Below are 20,424 nucleotides of genomic sequence, written 5' to 3' on the forward strand. Positions count from 1 at the left end.
AAACCATGTATTGAATTTAACTTTTAGTAAAGCAAGCATTACATAATGCTTTAAAATTTTAAAATTCAGGGATAAAAGTTTACATCCAAAAAGATGAATGGAAAATTGTGCTTTCAGACTGTAGAACTAGTTTTCTTACATTTCATTTTGCCATTGGATACTGGGAATTTCATCTATGTCATATATATGTGGCAGTCCATATCCAGGTCCTGCAAAAATCTAAAACTGTGTGCTTCACTTCATGTAGCAAAGGCACCTATGTTATTCTCCCTTCTGAGCAAAAGTTATGATCCAGTTTTCCTGCTGAAGTTGGTTTTTCCACTGTTCTGTCACTCACCCTCTCCGTGTTGAGCAGTACAGAAAATCACGAGAGAAGGTGGTGCAAATCCCTGCTTACACTGGAAGGAGTTGCTCTGTGGACCATTTGGAGAAGCTCTGGACTGATCACGAGGGAAACGGAGCAGAACTGTGAAGGAGACGTACGGGAACAAAAGGCTATTCTGGTGTGAGGAGAAATCAGTCAGTTCAGCTCCACAAGCAGATGTTGCTACTGGACTGACAAGTAGACCCGGCCCCAGCTGGAGACAGGTACAGTTTGCCGTTGGGGCAGACACACAGTTCATGCACTGTCTGCCGAGAGTGGGAGGGGCTGGGTGAAGAAGAGGAAGGAGAGCCGGTTGGCAGGTTTCCCAGCCGGATTGTAGCCGCATTCAAAAATATCTAGGGGGAAAGAAATTGCATTTTAATTCCTTTTAGCATCCTATATTCTTAAGAGCTTTACAGCATGGTCTAATAAGAAAGACCACAGGACAAACACTTTTGTTGGTTTAGCTGCCAAACCTTGTTGAACCAACAAATTGCGTTCCTACGGTACAGCCCAAACTCTCTGTGGCTACCTGAGCCTTTGAGACACGGTATATTCTGAGAGAATGCCCTCGAAATGAAAAGCAAGATTGTATAATCTGCTTAAGGGGCCAACTCGGTTATTCAGACACCACAGAAAATGAATGCTTTTGACTGTCAGTTAATTTAACTTAAACATGCCAGTCTAAAGAATATACAAAGAAATAAGGATGTTTATGGAGATGCCATTAGTGAAGTGATGGGCAATTAATTAAAACAATTTTACTCTCTGGTTTAATTTTTTTTTAAATACTCATAAAGTCACGTTGACTCCCAATCTACACCAAGTAGATAATGTGCATAGTAAATAACAGATAACTATTAGATATAATCAGGTTTGAAGACTCCATGAAATATATGACCTGTACTTAACACCCATGTTGCTAAATCTTCTAACTTGCAAAATTACTTCACTTATTCCAAATCATGGACACAACACTTTCAGGGCCAGGGATCATATGGTTTTGACATGCATGGGGAATGGTCCAAAAAAAGGAAAACTAGATCATGAATTTGAATGAGCAAAGAAACAAACTCTCTCTAGCTATGTCTTGATTCTATTGTTATGTAGCTAATTACGGCCTAAAGGCATCTCTAAATTGACCAGAGAACCAGAGAATATTCCATTTTCTACACATTTGCTCTCACCTAAGTCCTAATCATTTCTTACTAAGACTCTTGCAATAGCCCCCTAATTGGCCTCCCAGTGGCCACTCTTGTCCTCTTATAGTCTATTGTACATGCTGTTGGAGTGAACTTCTAAGAAATGCAAACCAAATCATGTCCTACCAGCGCTCAAGTTTCTCTAACGGCCTCCCACCATGCTTAAAATGAATCTTGATTCCTTTCCACGGCCCACAAGCCTTGAATGATCTGGCCTATCTCTCTAACATCACTTCCTACAATTCTTCTTGCATGAACTCTCATGTTTTCTCAAACACATCAAAACAACCCTGGCCTCAGGGCTTTTCAACTCCTCATTTTCCTAGCCTGAAAAACTTTTCTCCAAATATTTACAAGTGGGGATAGATATTAACAGGGTGGTTAGAGAACAGAGGTAGGAGGGAGATTTCCTCTGTTTGCCTTTTTATGCTTTAAATTTTTTTGAAATATAGGAATCTATGGCACACTAAGAATAAGCCAGAAAAAGAATTCCTATACCATAGACATGTATACTTTAGATTAATTTTAGATGTGAGCATATTTGTCCTGATCGCTACTAAAAGGTCACCCTCTAAAAGAGGACTTTCCTAACCACCCTATTAAAGTAACACAAATCCATTAATCTCTCCTTACCAGCTTTACTTTACTCTGTAGTAACAATCTCTTCCTAACATTATATTGTGTATTTGTTCATTTATTGTTTATTTCTCTTACTTGCAAGTAATATCTATGAGGGCAGGGCCTGTCATTGGTTCAAGACTATAGAAGAGTGCATAGAATTGTGCCAGTACAAGTTGCATGAAGTAATGCTTTTCCTTCACCTTGTACATGTCTCTCTCCTCTAGGGTACAATTCTCACCCTCCACCAAAGCCCAGTTCATCTGCTTCATCCTCTATGGACCTTTCCCTAGTGTCCCAAGATGGAAAGACTCTTCTTATTTGGTTCTCCTGTAGCAGTTTATTATTAATATCTTATTTTGCTCATCACTTGGTAGCTTATTTTATAGTCATATTGATATATTACTTTCCCTAATAAACTATGTCCTTCTTGAAGGTAGAATTAAGTCTGAATTTTTTATAACTTCACAGTGCTTGACCCTGCATGTACAGCTTCCATATAATACAAATAGTTGCTGAATAAATGGATAGATTATGAAATAAAAATGATTGCATTTACCAACAGTATTGAAAGTTAAGAAAGAATAATTAAAGTTTTTGTTTGTAGGTATCAAATGTTGAAATTTATTACTTCATAATTTCTTCTACGTTAAGTGACAGGAAAGCAAAGAGAAAGGACTTCTATTTTTTTTAAGATGAATTTTTGTTTTTCTGATTCAAAAGTTAAAAGTGCACAAAACTAAGTAAAAAAAAATGACAACGTATTTTTGGGTTATAAAGGCTGGGCCTCATTTCTTCCTGCTCTGTGTTTCCATGAGGAGGGACATCAATGAGTGTAATACCAATTGCTACACCCTGTGGGTTCTTTCACTCACTTTTCCACGGGGGGAGGAGGGATGATTCCTCTTACTGGTTGAGTTTGACAGAGGAACTGGGCTTGCACAGCACATCCCCCTTTCTTCCCTTCTGCTGAGGAGTTGGCATGCTTGCAGAGAGTAGATATTCTCAAGCTTCGCCAATGCCAAACGTATTATAAAGACAAGCTCTGGGACTGTGGGGTTTAGGTCTGCATATGTGGAGGTTAGTTCATGCTGAAAAAGTGTTAGGAGCTGGTGTTTTGTCCAAGAAACCTTGTGACGTAGATAATAAAGAATGCAACATGGAAAGCTAAAGAACATGTGGATAAGGAGGCTCATGTAGGATTAATCAAATGAGTCTAAGATATTGTCAGTGGTTCATTTCTTAGTAAGCACAGAAGCAAGTGTTACTGGCAAGCCCTGGTGAGTTTCAGAGGCTTGCTAACACCAGGCCACATCGCTGGGTTTTATAGTTTGGAACTGATTGCCTTTCTGTTGGTGTAGCCTGACTGAATAAATGTGGAGAGTAGCTGTTTTTATACAGGTAGGACATGCAGGTGGCAGCCTCAGAAAGCAAGCCCAGCTGTGGTGGCCTTATCAATGGAGTTAGCCTTGAATCTTATGGTATGTGGCCTGCTTCAGTTTAGCTATAGCTGTGCCCTCCAGCTCTCCTATCCATTTACGGGTGACTCTTGATTATATTTGGCTATGTGGCAATACTCAATTCCATCATCTTCTGAGATCCACATTGTAGCTTCACCCATAAATGGGAGGTAGATTTTTATTAATAGGTAAATTTAAACGAATGGGGTCTTTAAAAGAGAAAATGGGAGTTGATTACATGGGGATGGATGATAACTAGAACTTTGGTGGTGATCACTTTGTAGTATATACAGATGTGAAATTACAATGCTGTACACCTGAAACTTACACGGTGTTATATACCACTTTTACCTCAATAATAATATAAAATTAAAGAAGAAATAATAAAGGAACAAAGAAAGGATAAAGAAAAAGAAGGAATATAAATAAAATTCTGAATTTCGAAAGTTAGCCTCACAGATATAACATCCATCCATAGAAGGATGAAAGATTGAATAAATGATGGCTTTACATTTAAAAAATAAAAAGAAAGAAAAAGGAAAGGGGAGAAAAAATATTTTCTTGGTTTGAGACAGAAAACTAAGTTATGAGATAAAAAGGGGTGTCATATATTGATTGTTTCCAACCCCACGTAGCTCAGCTTTTCCAGGCTTCTGCAGCTTGGATGGACCCCCTCATAACTCTTTCTGTTCTGCTTAAGGCACTTCCGATGACACTGCTCACTTTCCAACTTCTAAAATTGATATTTCTATTCCAGATCACCCTATAAACCATATAATCCATTTGTTGTGAAACTCTTCCTGGTACTCAGAATGACACCCCTGAGCTTTTAAGTCACAGCCCATTGTCTTCTCTCTACCAAGAATCCATTTATTCCATTCTTACCTGTTGAAATCAGACCTATCCCTGTAGTAGAACATTTAATCAGTTTGCAAGATAAAAAAATTGTGTCATCTTGTAACATATGTTATTAAGTTATTGCACTGCATATGCTATTATAACTTTCAATGTTTTACCTACAATTGTCATTCATGTTGTTTTCAGAGCTGAATTTGAAATTCCTTGCAATACGGTGTCTGAAATGAATGAAACTTCTGCAGTGCAGAACTTTGTGTGCAATTTCATTCTTACTTATTTTGGTTACCTCAACACCATGCTTGCCCTGATCTTAATTAATTTAAACACTACCTAAGAGTAGGGACTTTACATTTTTCTGTATTACTTAATAATTGGTGGATCTGCCTTTCTGTGGCATAGTCAATGAAGCAAAGAGAAAGATTTTATATCATTTCATACTTCTTCCTAGAAAAATTATATGCAATTTCATTCTAATAGAAAGTGCTGTGCTTTTCTGTATAGTTATTTTATTAATATAAAAAATGGCCACAGCTGAAAGCTTTTGGCTGTGACTTATTTACAGCATAATACTCAATTCATAATTAAATGCTAATCTGTAATTGAATTCAAGGATTCTGCTGATACTCTGAATAAAAGAACATAAGTAAAGTGGAGCATAAATAGAAGCAGAATGGAGATTAATAACCATCAATATTTATTATGAGATGATTCGTTATGAATAATTTGAATGAAATGATTAGCATGATAAAAATGCTTTAAAAAAGATGTGAGATATTTAAGAAAGATTTCTCTCTTGCTGTGGTAGACAAAGTATTGTAGTCTGCAATTGTAGTGGGGAGAAATCCTGAAAGGTAATATGGATATATGTTTTCAATATTATAAAACATATTTCTAGATTATTTAAGCTGTAATATCAGATAAGATGCTAATGACCGTGGCAATAAGTTTGTTTATAAAAAGGAAGCCAAATGTGTAATACAAATTTATCTTGAATCAATAACTGAGATACTGGTATAAAGGTAAGAAAGGTACATCCTCTTTTTGATTCTGTTAATGTCTGCCCTCGTATTTACATCTGAAGAGGTCCGAGATGCTCCAGAGCATCCCTCTCAAATCATCCTTTCAAGCTTTTTCTTCTCAGCTTGACCTTTATAAACTCATTAAAAAAATAAATAAGCACACGAAGGAAGAAAATATTAAGGGAATTAATTGGTGGAAACAGCAGCACAACAAATTTAGACCTTCAAGGACTTTGGGAATTGTGGTAAAAATATACAGAATCGAATATGTATTATGCATAAGGCTTTGAAATAATGAAGGTAGAATTAAAAACAAACAAGCAAACGAGAGCAACTACCAAGATGTCCAGGCAGATTTGAAAAAAAGCAACAGATGAGAATCCTAGAAATGAATAACAAAATTACTGAAATTAAAAGCCCAATGTAGGGATTGAAGAAGAGATTAGATACTGAGGAGGAACCTGGCATGTAGACCTGAATAAATAGGCAGAGTGAGGCATAGGGCAATAAAGAAATAGAAATGAGGAAGGAGAGGCTAAGAGATCTGGAAGGTAAGGGAATGAAAAGACATAACATTTCTTCAGAGAGTCTCAAAAAGGCCATAGAGAAAAAGGGGAGAGGGACTATCTGAAGACGTAATATTGAAGAATTTCCAGAATGGACAAAAATGTGATTCTGCAGACACAATAGTCACAATGTATACAGCAAGTAAGGGAGACAAAATAAATACCTGCCTATCACATTCCAGTGAAAGAATGGAAGCCCAAAGACAAAGGGTTCTTTAAATCAGGCAGTAAGAGAAAGAAGAGGATCTTTAAGGGAATGAGGACAACAGAGTTTAAACAGACTCTTGGGTGAAATAAAGCAACATGGAAGAAAAACAGCATGTATCTCATCTAGGAAATAACTGGGTGAAATAGCAAAATAAACTTGTGCTTTTTGTTTCCCTTTTAGAAAAATATAGGTACTATTTCTACTGAGACAAACACACAAACTTTCAAAGCACTTTTTGGAAAAACTTTTTGAAGACCAAAATGGAACCAAGACAGCAAAGACTTGCCTTCATTCTGGGTATTACCTTGATATTCATTCCATTCATCTGTCGATTTTTGAAACTGCAGGAACTTAGATGCCCCACTTATAAATGACTTATGAATGAATATCTTTCAGTAGAAAATAAATGGAGCTTTGACTTATGAAAATAACATTAGGTTTACCCAGTTTCATATTTAAGAAGTATTAATATTTTCATAATTTGAGCCCTCTTATGAAGTAGTTCCTTATGTTTCTCCTGGGATCATATGCGTATAATTTGAGAAGCAGCACCCTCCGCAGTAAAAGGCCAGTGTCTACACCTCAGAACTCACCTCCCCCTCTGTGGACTGCAAGTGAAGCTCCTTCCTGCAGGCAGCCTTGAAGTCTCCAGCTGCAGCACTCACCTGGACCCCCCGGGGAGCTTCCATTATCAAGGACCTGGTCGGTGATTCAAGCCTTAAACAAACAACAAACAAAAACACCTTAATATTGATAAGAAAAAAGTTTACATTGGACTCAAAGATAATGTTAGTCAACTAAAACAAACAGGCAGGCATAAATACAAATCCTTGTCATTTCCAAAAAGAAAAAATGCTAAAATGAGTTTTAGAAAGATTTTTGATTGCTTTATCTATTTTTTGGCTCTTTCTTCATTTGTTAGCATCAATTATTTACTCTAATTTGTATAATGATTTAGTAACCGTTTCTTGTGTTGTTTCCCTTCACAATGCACATGAAAAGTAGGTCATGGTAGTTTACGAGTTTAAATCTTTTACACATTTTCAATATTAATGATGAAGTCTTAAGAAATAAATTTCTAGAAAGTTAGCATGTAAGTATCCCTCAGTAAAGTGTCCTTGTCTTGCAAAGATGAGACAGTTTTAATGAAAATCATTAATATTGCAAACTTCCAAATGTGCCCAGTCAAAATTCTGTAAACTAAAAAATTCTCAAGGGACTTTTTACACTTCTAGACATTAATTAAAATGAGGACGTAAGATATTTCCTACATCACCTGACCTCTATCGGCCCAAGAAAATGTCCACAGAATGAATGACATTAGTCTGAGAAAGAAAAATTAAATGAGGGGCGATACACAAGTGTTTCAGATAGCTGTGCCTGCAAAAAAGATAGTTGGGAGGCATTTTCAAAATTATCTCCAAATACAAACGTAGAGAAAGAGCAAAGGAAGGCAAAATACAGAAACAAGAATATAGTCGTAAAAAGCACTTGGTGTGATAAGAGATCTTATCCTGGAGTTGATCGTATTTGGATAATAGCTTGCTCTGGGGCTGTAACTGCCTGTGTTCCTCGTGACCTCAGGACTTCAGGACAAGAGTCCCTTCAGGCTCACATTCACCATCATCGAGAGCAACAGGTCTCCTTTGAGGCTACCATCCCAGTGTGGTTTCTCAGAGAGAATCACATCAAATAGTTTGAGCACTGAAGATCAGCCCTCTCTCTCAGTAGTAAAGTTGAACTTAAACACTTGAAAGTGATATTGAAGGACTAAAGCCAGCATTTTGAAGAAGTGATTTCAACACTTTACATTTTTTTTCACTCACTAAAGCAACTTTGAAACTTTCATCCCTATAGGCCTTTTGGATATCTTCATAAAATCCCTTGAGGGTGAGGTTTTCAATATATATATTTTAAAGAAATGTCTGTTTGGTTTTTTTTAAACACAAATTACACATTTTCACAGAATATTTGAAAACTTCAAAAAGAATCACCCATAATTTTTTCATTCATAATATTTATACTTTGCAGAGTATCTAAATTTCAAAATCTGAATATTTAAATATATAAGTGATGTCCTCTGATACACCCCCAAATATTCACCATCTTGAATAATATATCTGTGACCATTTCTATTTCCACTTGTTATAGACCATTTCTATAACATTAAATGTAATTACATAAGTTTGGGTATGACTGAACCACTCAATCAGAAGTCAGATAAGAACTTAATTAACATGAATTAATGTTCTGAAACATTATGAATCTGAAGGAAACACAACTTGTAAGTGGAAGGAAAAACACGCTTATTTTATCAAATAATTGATATGGTGTAGCTTGTTTCCAAGGATAAGGGGTTGGGATACTTATATATTTGACAGTAAAATATCTGTAATAAGTGTGAACATTTTTTATACTATATTTTTACTCTATTTCTGCTAGAGCATTAAAATATAGTAAGTACTTCTGGGCTTTTGAGTTTTTCCATTCTCATCCTTACTAATTATTTAATTAAAAAATCTTAATTGTCTTCATCTTCATTTTAGACCTCAGGTACCCATTGCCAGTCTTGCTATGGAGTGTTTTGCTAGCATTGACTTAGAGGATCCCTATTCAAAGAGGCAGTAAAGATGGAGAGCTGGCTAGACCTGGGTTCAGGAAAGTGAGCCAGCAGCAATAAATTTCAGTTTTATCATATCTAAAATTGACAATTATAATGTTTTCTTATAGGATTGTAAGGAATCTCTTAAACTGATTAAGGGAAATAGCTATGTAGTGGGATAGTAGTTTGAAATGTATGGGATTTCCTCCCTGTCCCATTTCCTTGCTTCCTTTGCCATTCCCCATTCACTAAACACTATCCTTTGCCAAAAATGGTGGACCATAGAGCAGAGAAGCTGTTAAAGATATTTCGTGTTTCCTAATGTTACAGACATTTTGAGTTGAAAAAGAACCCTAGCCATTTATTGTGTTGAAAATGATTCAGCACATAAACAAAAACAGAGAAGAAAACCAACATCAGTAAGACCTTGTTGTTTATTTCACGAGTTGGAGAAACTGTTTTCTTGATTCACAGGCTAGAGAAGATTTGGAGAGAAATAAACAGAATTGGTCTTGAATGGCTCTCTGTGTTCTGCTACCTGAGGTCAAGTCCTAGGTTGTGGGACGTTTATTCTTTAGGTGTTAGAGGTCTGAGGAGAGAGTGATATTTCAGGATAACTGAGGACAAGAGACCACAAGATCCTCAAAGGAGAAAAGAGTGGTGACCTGCAGTGACTGAGGACTAAGTGACGGTAGGAAGAACATCTTGGCAAATGCCAGTTGGATCATGAGGCTACCAAGGACCAAATGTCACCTCAAATGCTTAGGCAGTGTAAGCGTCTTGGTAGAACGATGCAACCCCAGGGCGAAAGAAGAGAAGTGAATAGACTGGGGCTTAGTTTCTGATAGTGAGTAAAATGGAGACCATACATGTAAATTAAAGTTTTACAGGAATATTTTCATTTCTTCTACAGATAATTTTGTGCCCTAAGACAATATATACCTTCCATATGTATATATACATATATACATATATATGTGTGTGTATATATATATATATATATATATATAAAACCTATCAAGGGGTAAAGGGGTACATAAAACACGTTATATGATATATATAATATATATATAAAACTTATCAAGGAGTATATATATATATATATATATAAAACTTATCAAGGGGTACATAAAACATAAAAAACATGGCAATTTTACAGTATTGCTAAATCCTTCAAGTTCTGAAAGTGATAAAGACTGAAAGTGATTAAGACTTTGAATTAAACAGGCTTCAACTGTATGCTTTGCTAATCTTGATAAAATTAAAAGTAGTGATCACTAAGAAATGATATAAGTTTTATTAAAAATAGCACTGTTTTATATAGTATCCATCACTCGGATAAGTAATATACACTAGGAACTTTAATTATGGAGAGCGTGCAGATAGAGTATATAATAAAAATTTATTAGATCATTTGGAGGATTTCATAATTCTATTTTCAAAGGAACATGTTGTGGTATTCAAATATTTCTTATGAACATGAAAATTAAAGTAAGCTGCAAACTAGTTTTTACAAGCTTGCCTGACTATTTAGCATAAGCAAATAAACTAAATTTGGGGCAGCAAAAATTTCATAGCAGGACTACAATGTATATGGAGACCTAAAATCTTCAAATTAACACTACCGTGAATAGCATAAATTCAGTGTGAGCATTTACAGATGCATGTATTAACCTGAATCATCCAATATCAATATTCACAATTACATGTATACTTACATTTAAATATTACATTTACACACATTACCTACCTAGAACTGCCCATTGTCTCTAGGTCTATCACTTGGTGAATAAGGAAAAAACACATTTTTCACAAGCGGCGTGCAAATTTTTTTCTATATTTCCATCCAAACTGCAAGTGTTAAACTCCATGAATTCTGACAATAAGAAAGTAATATTTGCATCTAAGCACAATGCGGCACTTTTAAAAGGTTTTCAAATCAGGTAAGCATATGATCATGATATTAACTATCCAAAGAACATTATAGAAAAAGTAGATGTAGACACAAAACTTAAAATATATAAAATAAAAAGTAGACATCATGTTACCAGTTATCCCAATTTATCAAAAGGATTTGATGATGGTGTAATTATATATTTCATTGACTATTTTATAAATAATATTTTCCCAGGCTCTTACTAGAAGCTGGGTACTTCTAGAGGCTATATTATAAACTGCAGGATATAGAAAAAGTATTTCCTATATGTATTAAAAGTGTTGCTGCATACTATGAAGTAATGAAAGTTATTTCCAAGCAGCAGTCTGGGAAATTCAGCAAGAGTTACATCAGTCTAATGAAAGAATTAAACATAGGACTTTGAATAATAAGCTCATAGTTTCTACACGAGTTCTACTAGAAATTTTCAATCCAGTTAACCTCACTGGGGCTCAGTTACCTAATAAATAAAATTACAGCGCACCTTAAACATAAAATATTTTATTCATTGTAGAACATCATTAGTTCTGTTCTTTATTAGTGTGTTAGCCATATATTTATAATAATACACTAAAAGCTACTTTAAGGAAGGACAAGAAAATTTAAAAATAAAATTCTCTCAGTTTGGTCCTCCTCCCTCTGTCCCTAATGTGCAGTGTGCATCTCCATTAAACATTAACCAGAGCGCCTCAAAGGTGGGAATGCCTGCCTGCTCCACAGAAAGATCTTTTTTTTTCCCCTTTCTTCTGACACTAGCTATGCAACTTCTTAAAAGAATAGCATTCTTTCCCAAATCTGTAGGGGGTCATAATGACTTGCTGTTCCCTTTGTACGACGCTTATGCTTACCTGGACTGTGAATCTTCAGTGAACTTTATGTAAAATACCAGTATGCCATTTTGATGTATGATCCTTTGTCTCGAAAATGTACATGACTGTGCTTTCCACTTCTGATAGGTGGAACAGTTCTCGGGGCTTCTGAGAGTCTGTCTCCTGGATTATAATCCTCAATTTGGCTTGAATAAAATTCCCTTTCATTAATTCTTCTCAACTTGATTGTTAATTGAATTTTCGTCGACAAAGAGTAAAATGATACAACCACTTTGGAAAGCTCTGGAATTTTTATATAAAACTTAACATAGCCAGATACATCCCAAGCATCCTTCAATTATGAAAATGCATAGATAAAATATTGTATGTTCATATAATGGATCAGCAATAAAGCAGAAGGAACTATTGATACAGACAACATCATGAATGGCTCTCAAAAACATTATGTGGAATGACATAAATGTTACAAAGAAGTACATCTTGTATGATCAATTTATATTAGTACTAAATCAGCCTAATCTAATACAGGGTAAAAAAAAATGAGAGTAGTTTGCTTCTGGTGGGTAGTGGTGGGGATTTACCAGGAAGGAAATGAGGGAACTTTCTTGAGTGATGATAAAGCTTTATACCTTGACAAGAATTTGGATTACACAGGTGTATGCATTTTTCAAAGCCCAGCAAATATGCATTTAGGCTTTGTGAATGTCATTGCATAATTATTTTACAACAAAAGGAAAGAAACTGTTAAGTGATCTTGGATACTAATGATGTACATGCTGAAGTAATCAGGAAAAGTGTACAGATTTATACAATTTATGTTCGAATGCATAAAAATTAAGATATACTGGTGGATGGACAGTGGAAATATATACATAATTTAAGCCACATAGAAAAATGATACTAGGAGAATCTAGCTGGGGGTTATATAGGTGCTTTCTATAAGATACTCTCAACATGTAGTATGTTTGAGAATTTTCATAATACGATGTCGGGAAAGAAAGTGTGGTCACAGATCTTACAGGATTATCTTTTTTTTTTTTTTGGTAAAATTTGTAGAACTGTATACTATGAAAATCTAAATAGGAAAACTGTTAATTGATGCTAATATTTGACTGTTATTGACTGTATTACAATGCAATAAAGATATTAAAGACATACAGGGATACTATAAAAATATGTAATTCCTGTTGTTAAATCACTATATTAATATAAATGCTATATTATTCAAAGTCTGTATTTTATAATTATTTCCAGGAAAGGGATACCTAGAAAGGATATCTGACATTCTTTACTTTACCTGAAAATTCAAGAGTTTGAGGTATTCCTGGATAAAAATAAGCTCATATTTATACTTCCATATCATGAAAATTCCAATATATCAAAAATAATAAATATATGTAATAAAATTCCAATGAGAATCTCAGTAGAGTCTCTTGAAACTTAAAACTTTATGTCAAAATATTTCGAGGGGAAAAATATGTGTGACAATTACCAGATTTGTTAAATGAAGATACAGTAGGAGATTTTCCTTTTAAAATTAGAACTTAATATAAAGGTATTTTAATTAAAAAATGATATCAAAATTAGAAATGGAAATTTGGTCAATGAAACACAATACAATCTAAAACAGATGGCAAGTATTTATGAGAAGTTAATATTTGACAAGTTGTAGCAATCATTTTGGGGTGGAAAATATGAGGTTATTTAATAAATGATGCTTAATAAATTGACTATCCATACTGAAGAAATAACATTAGATCCTTAACATGCTCTGCAAGAATAATTTCCAGTTTTATCTATTCAAAATATAAAAACTAATAAATTATAGACTGTAATTTTCAATAGAAAATTGGAAGAAAATTCAGAACATAATTTCCCATTTTATTTACTCAAAATATAAAACTAAGAAATGACCTAGTGTACAAAATAAACAACAAAATTAGAAGAAAAAACCCAGGAAATATCCAACTCTAGAAAAGGGAAACCTTTGAAACAAGACTGAAGCCTAGAAATCATAAAGAAAAATAATTTATATAGTTTACAATGCCAGTTTTTGGTTGGACTGGTTTTCTCCAGATACCCTCCACTTCTCAAATCAGCCTAGAATCCCTCTAGAATGTCCTGGGCTCAGATCTTGGAACTCGAATCAGACTAAACCTGGATTTTCTTCTAGAACCATCTACTAAGTAGACTTTTGGTAACAGAATATCAACAGTTAAATGATGCCTTGATTCTCTTCTCCATGGAAATTCTCAAGCTTCCACTGAGGGTTTACAACATATACTTAAACTATTTATTTTACTACAAAATACTTTCTAAAAGGCCTGTTGAAAAATGAAGTCCACACGTATTGGCAAAACTCGTGAATTTCTATGCAATTAGTCACTGGAATTAGTGAAGAACAATTGTGTTCATTTTTATAGCATTATAGTAATCACAGCAGTGCATTTCAGAGGAGTTTTTATAGTGGGTATCCAGGGATTATAGTAGAGAGAAGGATTAATGTTGAACACGAGTCACTCTGCTGCCTATTTTTTCCAAGCAATTCAGTTTTGGTGTTTAGATACCGAAGCCATAACAAGATTTTGTTTTTAAGGTGTTACATAATTTTCAAATTTGAAAATGAGTGGCCTAGATTTCCAGAATTCTCAACATTCTGAGAAAATGATTTAGACTTCTCTTAAACTAAGTTGCACGATGCAATTACTAAATGGAAACTTAAGCAGAACTTGAGTATCATGTGCCTTGTTCTTGCTAAATATTTAATACAGTAACAGAGACAGAGTTGGCACTCGTTATTTGCCATTTCAAGGATGAAATAAATGGAGAATTGCACAGAAAAGTGTTTTTAGAAAAAAAAATCCAATGCAAACTGTGACCTGAACATATATTCTTATACTACCTTACCACTTTTACTGTCTTATCACTTCGGGCTACCCTGAGCTTTTTTCAGCTGCAAATCACATTGTTTTTGTTTCCACCATTTGTATTGTTTCCTGCCCACTTGCACACCCATTATGGTCTCTTCCTGAAAATTAGATCAAAAAATCCCTAGGTCAATTTTTCCTCCCTGTTCCCATGACTGGAAGGGTAGGCAAGCTTCTCATTACCCACATTTGCTACAAACTCTAATATACAAACACATACATAGAATAGAATGAAAGAATAAAAGGAAGGAAGGAGGAAAGAAAGGGAAGGAAGGGAAAAGGGGAGAGAAGGAGAGGTTTGGGGAAGGGAAGTGGGGAGGAGAAAAATGCTACTTTATTACCATTTTTTTCTCATAGGTGGAAAAATACCAGTAAAGCATATTATCCCTTTATTGACAAATTGTCTCAGGGAAAATCCTTACCATTTAATAAATGGTGGCTTTTCCTTGAACACGGGAACTATGTAAATCAAAGCTATGTGTTTCCAGAGATTAATTTGGAGCCTGCAAACCTCACATTTCAGTTTTAAATTATATGCATACAAGAATGGAAATGATACCAATTATGTCATTAAATAGTAACTCATTTTACTAAACCAAAGTCTAAATTCTTGCCTTATTCTTGGAGCAGTTAATAAAACTCAGATCCAAACAATCCTTGGACAATGGGCATTACATTATAGATTTTATCGCTTCCCACCAAAGAGGGCAGAAATCCTATTGAGCTATAATAATTTAGCTACATATTAATTTAAGAAAAAATAAAAAGAACATTTATACTTGGACTATTTCAGGCAAAGTGCTATGATGTCCTTACTATTTGTTGTTTAGCCTTTTAACAAATAAGTCTCTGCCGAAAAACAATATCACCTTATATTAAAAAAAATTAAAGAAAATCTACACCTGTATTGTTAAAATGCACATGAAGACTACTAGCACAGACCTTGGCACATAGTAAGCATTCATCAAACAGCTGTTGAGTAAATAAATTATAGCAATCTACTACATTTCCACACCAAAATATTACCTAAACTCTACAGTAAACTTTTTGAAATGTTTCTTTCTAAAGTCTTTTATTCTTGACAAAAGCAAAATCAAAGACAACATGGCTTCTTACTCCCTAAATTACATTTTATTTACTTGGTCAACTGATGTCACCTTGTTGATTAGACTTAGGTGTCAACTAAGGGTGCTTCTTATTGCCCTGAAAGGAAAATTGTCAGCAAGACTTGTAAGGCCTCCTCAGACACTGCTTTTAATCTTCAGTACACAAATGAATAATTGAATAACCTCGTCATTACTGTGCTTTGCTTCTGTTTCTGTTTTGGAATTTAGATCAGTACCACTCATCTTGGGGGCTGCCAATCTGCTTTTAGTACTAGCAGCTAAGCCTCGCTTAGGTCAATGTTTAAATAATTTATGAATAATTAGAAAATAAAAACTGGAGACATGATATACTAATTATAATTTAATTCACATTCATACTTATGAATGTTGAGACATGTCAGTAAAGTAATTAAAATAGCAGTTGGTTCTTATCCTTTTTTGGCAATAGGCTTTTCATAATGAAAATCTGTGAAACGAGTACATAATTACTAAAACGTTAGAAGTGAAAAAAAGTTTCTCTTAGAACTTAGTGATTAAAATTTTTTTATTGAATGGAACTCTGGTATCTATGTTAAAACACAGCTCAAAAACAGTTGGAATCGATGTTAGTCACATGTCTTAGTAATGCAGAAACAAATGATACCACGTTCCTTATATACAGGCATTTAGCATCCCCATTATTCAGTTTTACTAAGTTTCAGTGATTCACATTAACCAATTATGATAAAACTATTATGTGTGAGATAGAGTGGCTGGCTGTTATTGAACTAAAGATAAGCAAGGAAGACATAGATCCCGTTCTAGTGGCAACACAACCTTGTTAAGAAGGAAAAGATAATTTATACAAAAATGTAGAGGTCCTAAATGAGTATAGTCATAAATCAAGACTATAACACACTATGAGACACTGTTTTCCCATATTCTTCAACCCTCCTAAATCCTTGGGATTTCAGCATAAAGTAAATAATTATTATATTTGTCTTATTAAAAAATGCCTGATCGCATGAAGAAGGGCACCTTCTCCTGTTACTCTTAACTAGCTTGTTTGAATCTGGGCTACTCAACTAGTGAAAAACTGAGTTTTTTTAAGGAATTTTATCATGGAACTATAAAGGTCTGCAATATTTACTGTTGTAAAAGTATGACTTTTTAAAAATAAATTTATTTATTTTTGGCTGCGTTGGTTCTTTGTTGCCGCGCGCGGGCTTTCTCTAGTTGTGGCGAGCAGGGGTTACTCTTCCTTGTGGTGTGCGGGCTTCTCATTGCAGTGGCTTCTCTTGTTGAGGAGCACAGGCTCTAGGCGTGCAGGCTTCAGTAGTTGTGGCACATGGGCTCAGTAGTTGTGGCTCATGAGCTCTAGAGCGCAGGCTCAGTAGTTGTGGTGCACGGGCTTAGTTGCTCCGTGGCATGTGGGATCTTCCTGGACCAGGGCTTGAACCTGTGTCCCCTGCATTGGCAGGCAGATTCTTAACCACTGCACCACCAGGGAAGTCCAAAGTATGACTTTTTTTTAATTAGCATTTTTCAACTTTATTTTTCTATTTTTGAGCATTTTTTTCCACTCATCCAAGTAGGAAGGGCTGAGCCTGCTCTTTATGAAATAAAATGGGTATTTTGCATAATATTTTATTGTGTTTCAAAACAAAGACTCTATCTCTCAGGTTAATAATTTAATTCGGCTTTAAAAATGATTTTAAATATGTAATTTATTTTTTTATATCAATATGGGTTGTCTTTTTTCATACCATAGCACATGCACATATATACACTACCAAATGTAAAACTGATAGCTAGTGGGAAGCAGCCACATAGCACAGGGAGATCACCCCGGTGCTTTGTGACCATCTAGAGGGGTGGGATAGGGAGGCTGGGAGGGAGGGAGATGCAAGAGGGAAGAGATATGGGGATGTATGTATATGTATAGCTGATTCACTTTGCTATATAACAGAAACCAACACACCATTGTAAAGCAATTATACTCCAATAAAGATGTTTAAAAAAAGATACCTATTTGAAATTAATTAGAGGAAACATCTTTTTTATTGGCATATAACATTGTATTGGTTTAAGTTATACAACATAATGATTTTGATAAATGTATATATTGCAAAATGATTACAAGTTATTATAACAGGTATAATTTTATATAAAATATATAAAGTATATATTAAATATATATTTATTGAATTAAGAACAATAGATAAGTTAATAGATTTTAGTATTTCAACTTTTATCAGTGATTGCCATGATTATTCTGGGGAGAATACCTTATAATGTTGTCCTCTCAAACTGACAGATGGAGCTTATTCCACTGGAAATATTAAATTGAGGAACATATCACAGGGCAATTAAGTTCTGCCTTTTACTGATCACTGTTTACATTTGTTTCTGATTTCCCTCTACTTAAGCCTCCCTGACTATTTACAGCTTTCTCTCACTCTCTGCCTCCCCTTTCTTTATGCCTATGCGTGCCGTATATTTCATTATCTATATCAGATTTTCTGAAATCCCTATTTTTATTAGTCCTCCCCTCAACATCCTCTATAACTGCCTTTTCTTTTCTTTTTCTACACTCCTCCTGTCCGATATGTTTATTTTATATCCATTGTATGTTTGTAAAGGAAAAATATACAGAAGGACAGAATAATAACTCACATTTTCTTACCCTCAATGAAATATCCAATTATCTATTTACCATGTAGGCAGGGAATGTCAATTCTTTATACAGTTACGTAGCATATTTTCTGCTTTAGTTCTTTATATATCAAGGACCATCATCAGTGGTGGAAACAATGACACAGGTATAAATGCCAGGACTTACCTGAGGTCTTGGGAAGGTTCTGCTCTGATGTGAGGTGTTTCAACAGAGTGCCCGAACACTGCTCCTTCAGTGCCTGAGGATAACGTGAATCCAGGAGTCAGTATAAGCAAGTGTACAGACACACTGGTTTTCATTACTACTGTTATGCACCAAATATTCTTCTAAAAATGGGACAACTGAAAATAGAAGTACAGAAAATAAAAGAGAAAAATTGGAAAAGGAGTTTAAGGTAGTGAAGGGCCAAGGAGGGTAAATCTAAGTTCCACCGTGTTGACCCTTTTTAAAATGATCTTATTTATAAAAGTTCAGACTGAGTGAGAATTTTCACCTTCTGATCATAGAGCAAGATCCATTTCCTTCCCTTTTCTTTATTTCCAGGTAAGTGAATTTGAGGGAGGTATAGGTCACAATATTCAGTTCTTTCTACAAGCAGCAAAGCTTGAATGAAAATGTGGAGAGTGAGCTCTGATGTAGTATAGTATTAATTGTTTCAAGACATAGGTCCATAGGGCATTTAGCAATTTGCCCGCAAGCAGCACTAGCCTTTAGTTAGAGTGATCATCGAACTACAGAGAACAGGGCACCTTACTTTGACCTTTCTGGAATTAAGGCTCAATCTAAAACCATGAACGGCTTGAGTTCATTAGAGTGGACTTCACCTGGGATCATAGTTATCTGAAGAGGTCACGTGCTCAGGTAGTTGAATGATACTCTATCTAAACTTTCATTTATTGACTCCATTTGATTTTCCAGGTTGACAGAGCTTTTTCTAATTTAACTGAGCAAATAAAATGATTTTCCTTTCCAAAAATCAAATGCAAAAACACTCGTTAAAGATGATGAAAAAACAGCCTTCTTTTTTTTTTCTTTTGTAATTTTACATAAATGAGATCATTCCCTTCAGAATAAACTTTATTTTTTTTTGGTTTAATCATCTTCAAACATCTCGGTGTAAGAATGTCATGGCTGCTCCATCAATGGCCCCAGCAGTAGCTCAACAATACAATGCAAGTAAAAAATACAAATTTTACACCTACAAAGTGAAGCTTCTTCTACTTATCATGAAGAACAATATTAAATATATTGATTCAATAAGCAATGAAAAAATTGCCACTAGGAAATTAGAGCTAACATTTAAATTCCTTAAAAGTAAGTGTACATGTAGGGAAATATGCTAGAATCACCAGAGGACTCCTCTACAGTAAACAGCAATGCAGATTTGGTCTTGAATCACAGACGAAGAGGTTTTTTTCAGTCTGTAACATCTATATTATGGTTCTAAGGGTAAGTGTACAAGGTTCTGCTCCAGTAAATTCCTTAGATTGCAGATTTCAGTTTATAAGCTAAAAGCTATCCACATTTGTTGACCTCTTATTGGATTTTATTAGTTGCTGGTGGTTTTTTTGTTTGTTTTGTTTTTTCCTAGAGAGGATATGTAAGGCATATACTGTTTATTTATTTAACTGTTTTCACAAATTTAGAGCAATTATTTCTTTAAGGAGTTTCCTCTTTTGGTATTTTTTAAAATATTTTATTTCTGTGAGTGGACAATTTTTAGAAATAGGTATTTGAAAGTAAAGTAACAGTTTTAGATAAAACTCTGATTTTGTGACTGTGGAGGGGCTGGCATTTGAAACAACATTCTAAGGCACAAATTTCTAAGTCTCAAGGACAGACCCCTTTGGCATTTTAAAATAAGGTATAATTTCCAAGTGGGATAGCTATCCATAGGCAAAGTTCACAAGTTAATTTCTACTATTTTATAATTTTGAAAACTTCCCAGACAAGATGCCAGAAATATAATTAAAGAACAGTAGCAATATTTATTTTAAAACACAGAATGGCACATATAGTATAATAACTTAGTACAGAATATATCAATGAAAGTGAAAGTAGAATGTTATCAA

General features: G+C 34.6%; 1 protein-coding gene across 3 annotated transcripts in view; it reads right to left on the bottom strand.

The window, feature by feature from the left end:
* Positions 1-451: 451 nt before the first annotated feature.
* The window catches only part of SGCZ (sarcoglycan zeta), an 895,164-nt gene continuing 875,191 nt past the window's right edge, over positions 452-20,424 (bottom strand). For 2 of the 3 annotated variants that reach the window (XM_029226515.1, XM_029226516.1), the window contains exons 4-6: positions 18,518-18,590; positions 6,889-7,012; positions 526-720 (exon numbers count right to left, since the gene is read on the bottom strand). In XM_029226515.1, the coding sequence (XP_029082348.1) occupies positions 526-720; positions 6,889-7,012; positions 18,518-18,590 (392 nt within the window). Of the gene's footprint in view, positions 721-6,888; positions 7,013-18,517; positions 18,591-20,424 lie in introns of all 3 variants that reach the window. The other variant, XM_029226514.1, reaches the window with a different exon arrangement.

The sequence above is a fragment of the Monodon monoceros genome, unplaced genomic scaffold (assembly GCF_005190385.1).
Source record: "Monodon monoceros isolate NGI ecotype Baffin Bay Population unplaced genomic scaffold, NGI_Narwhal_1 Super_Scaffold_17, whole genome shotgun sequence".
NCBI lineage: Eukaryota > Metazoa > Chordata > Mammalia > Artiodactyla > Monodontidae > Monodon > Monodon monoceros.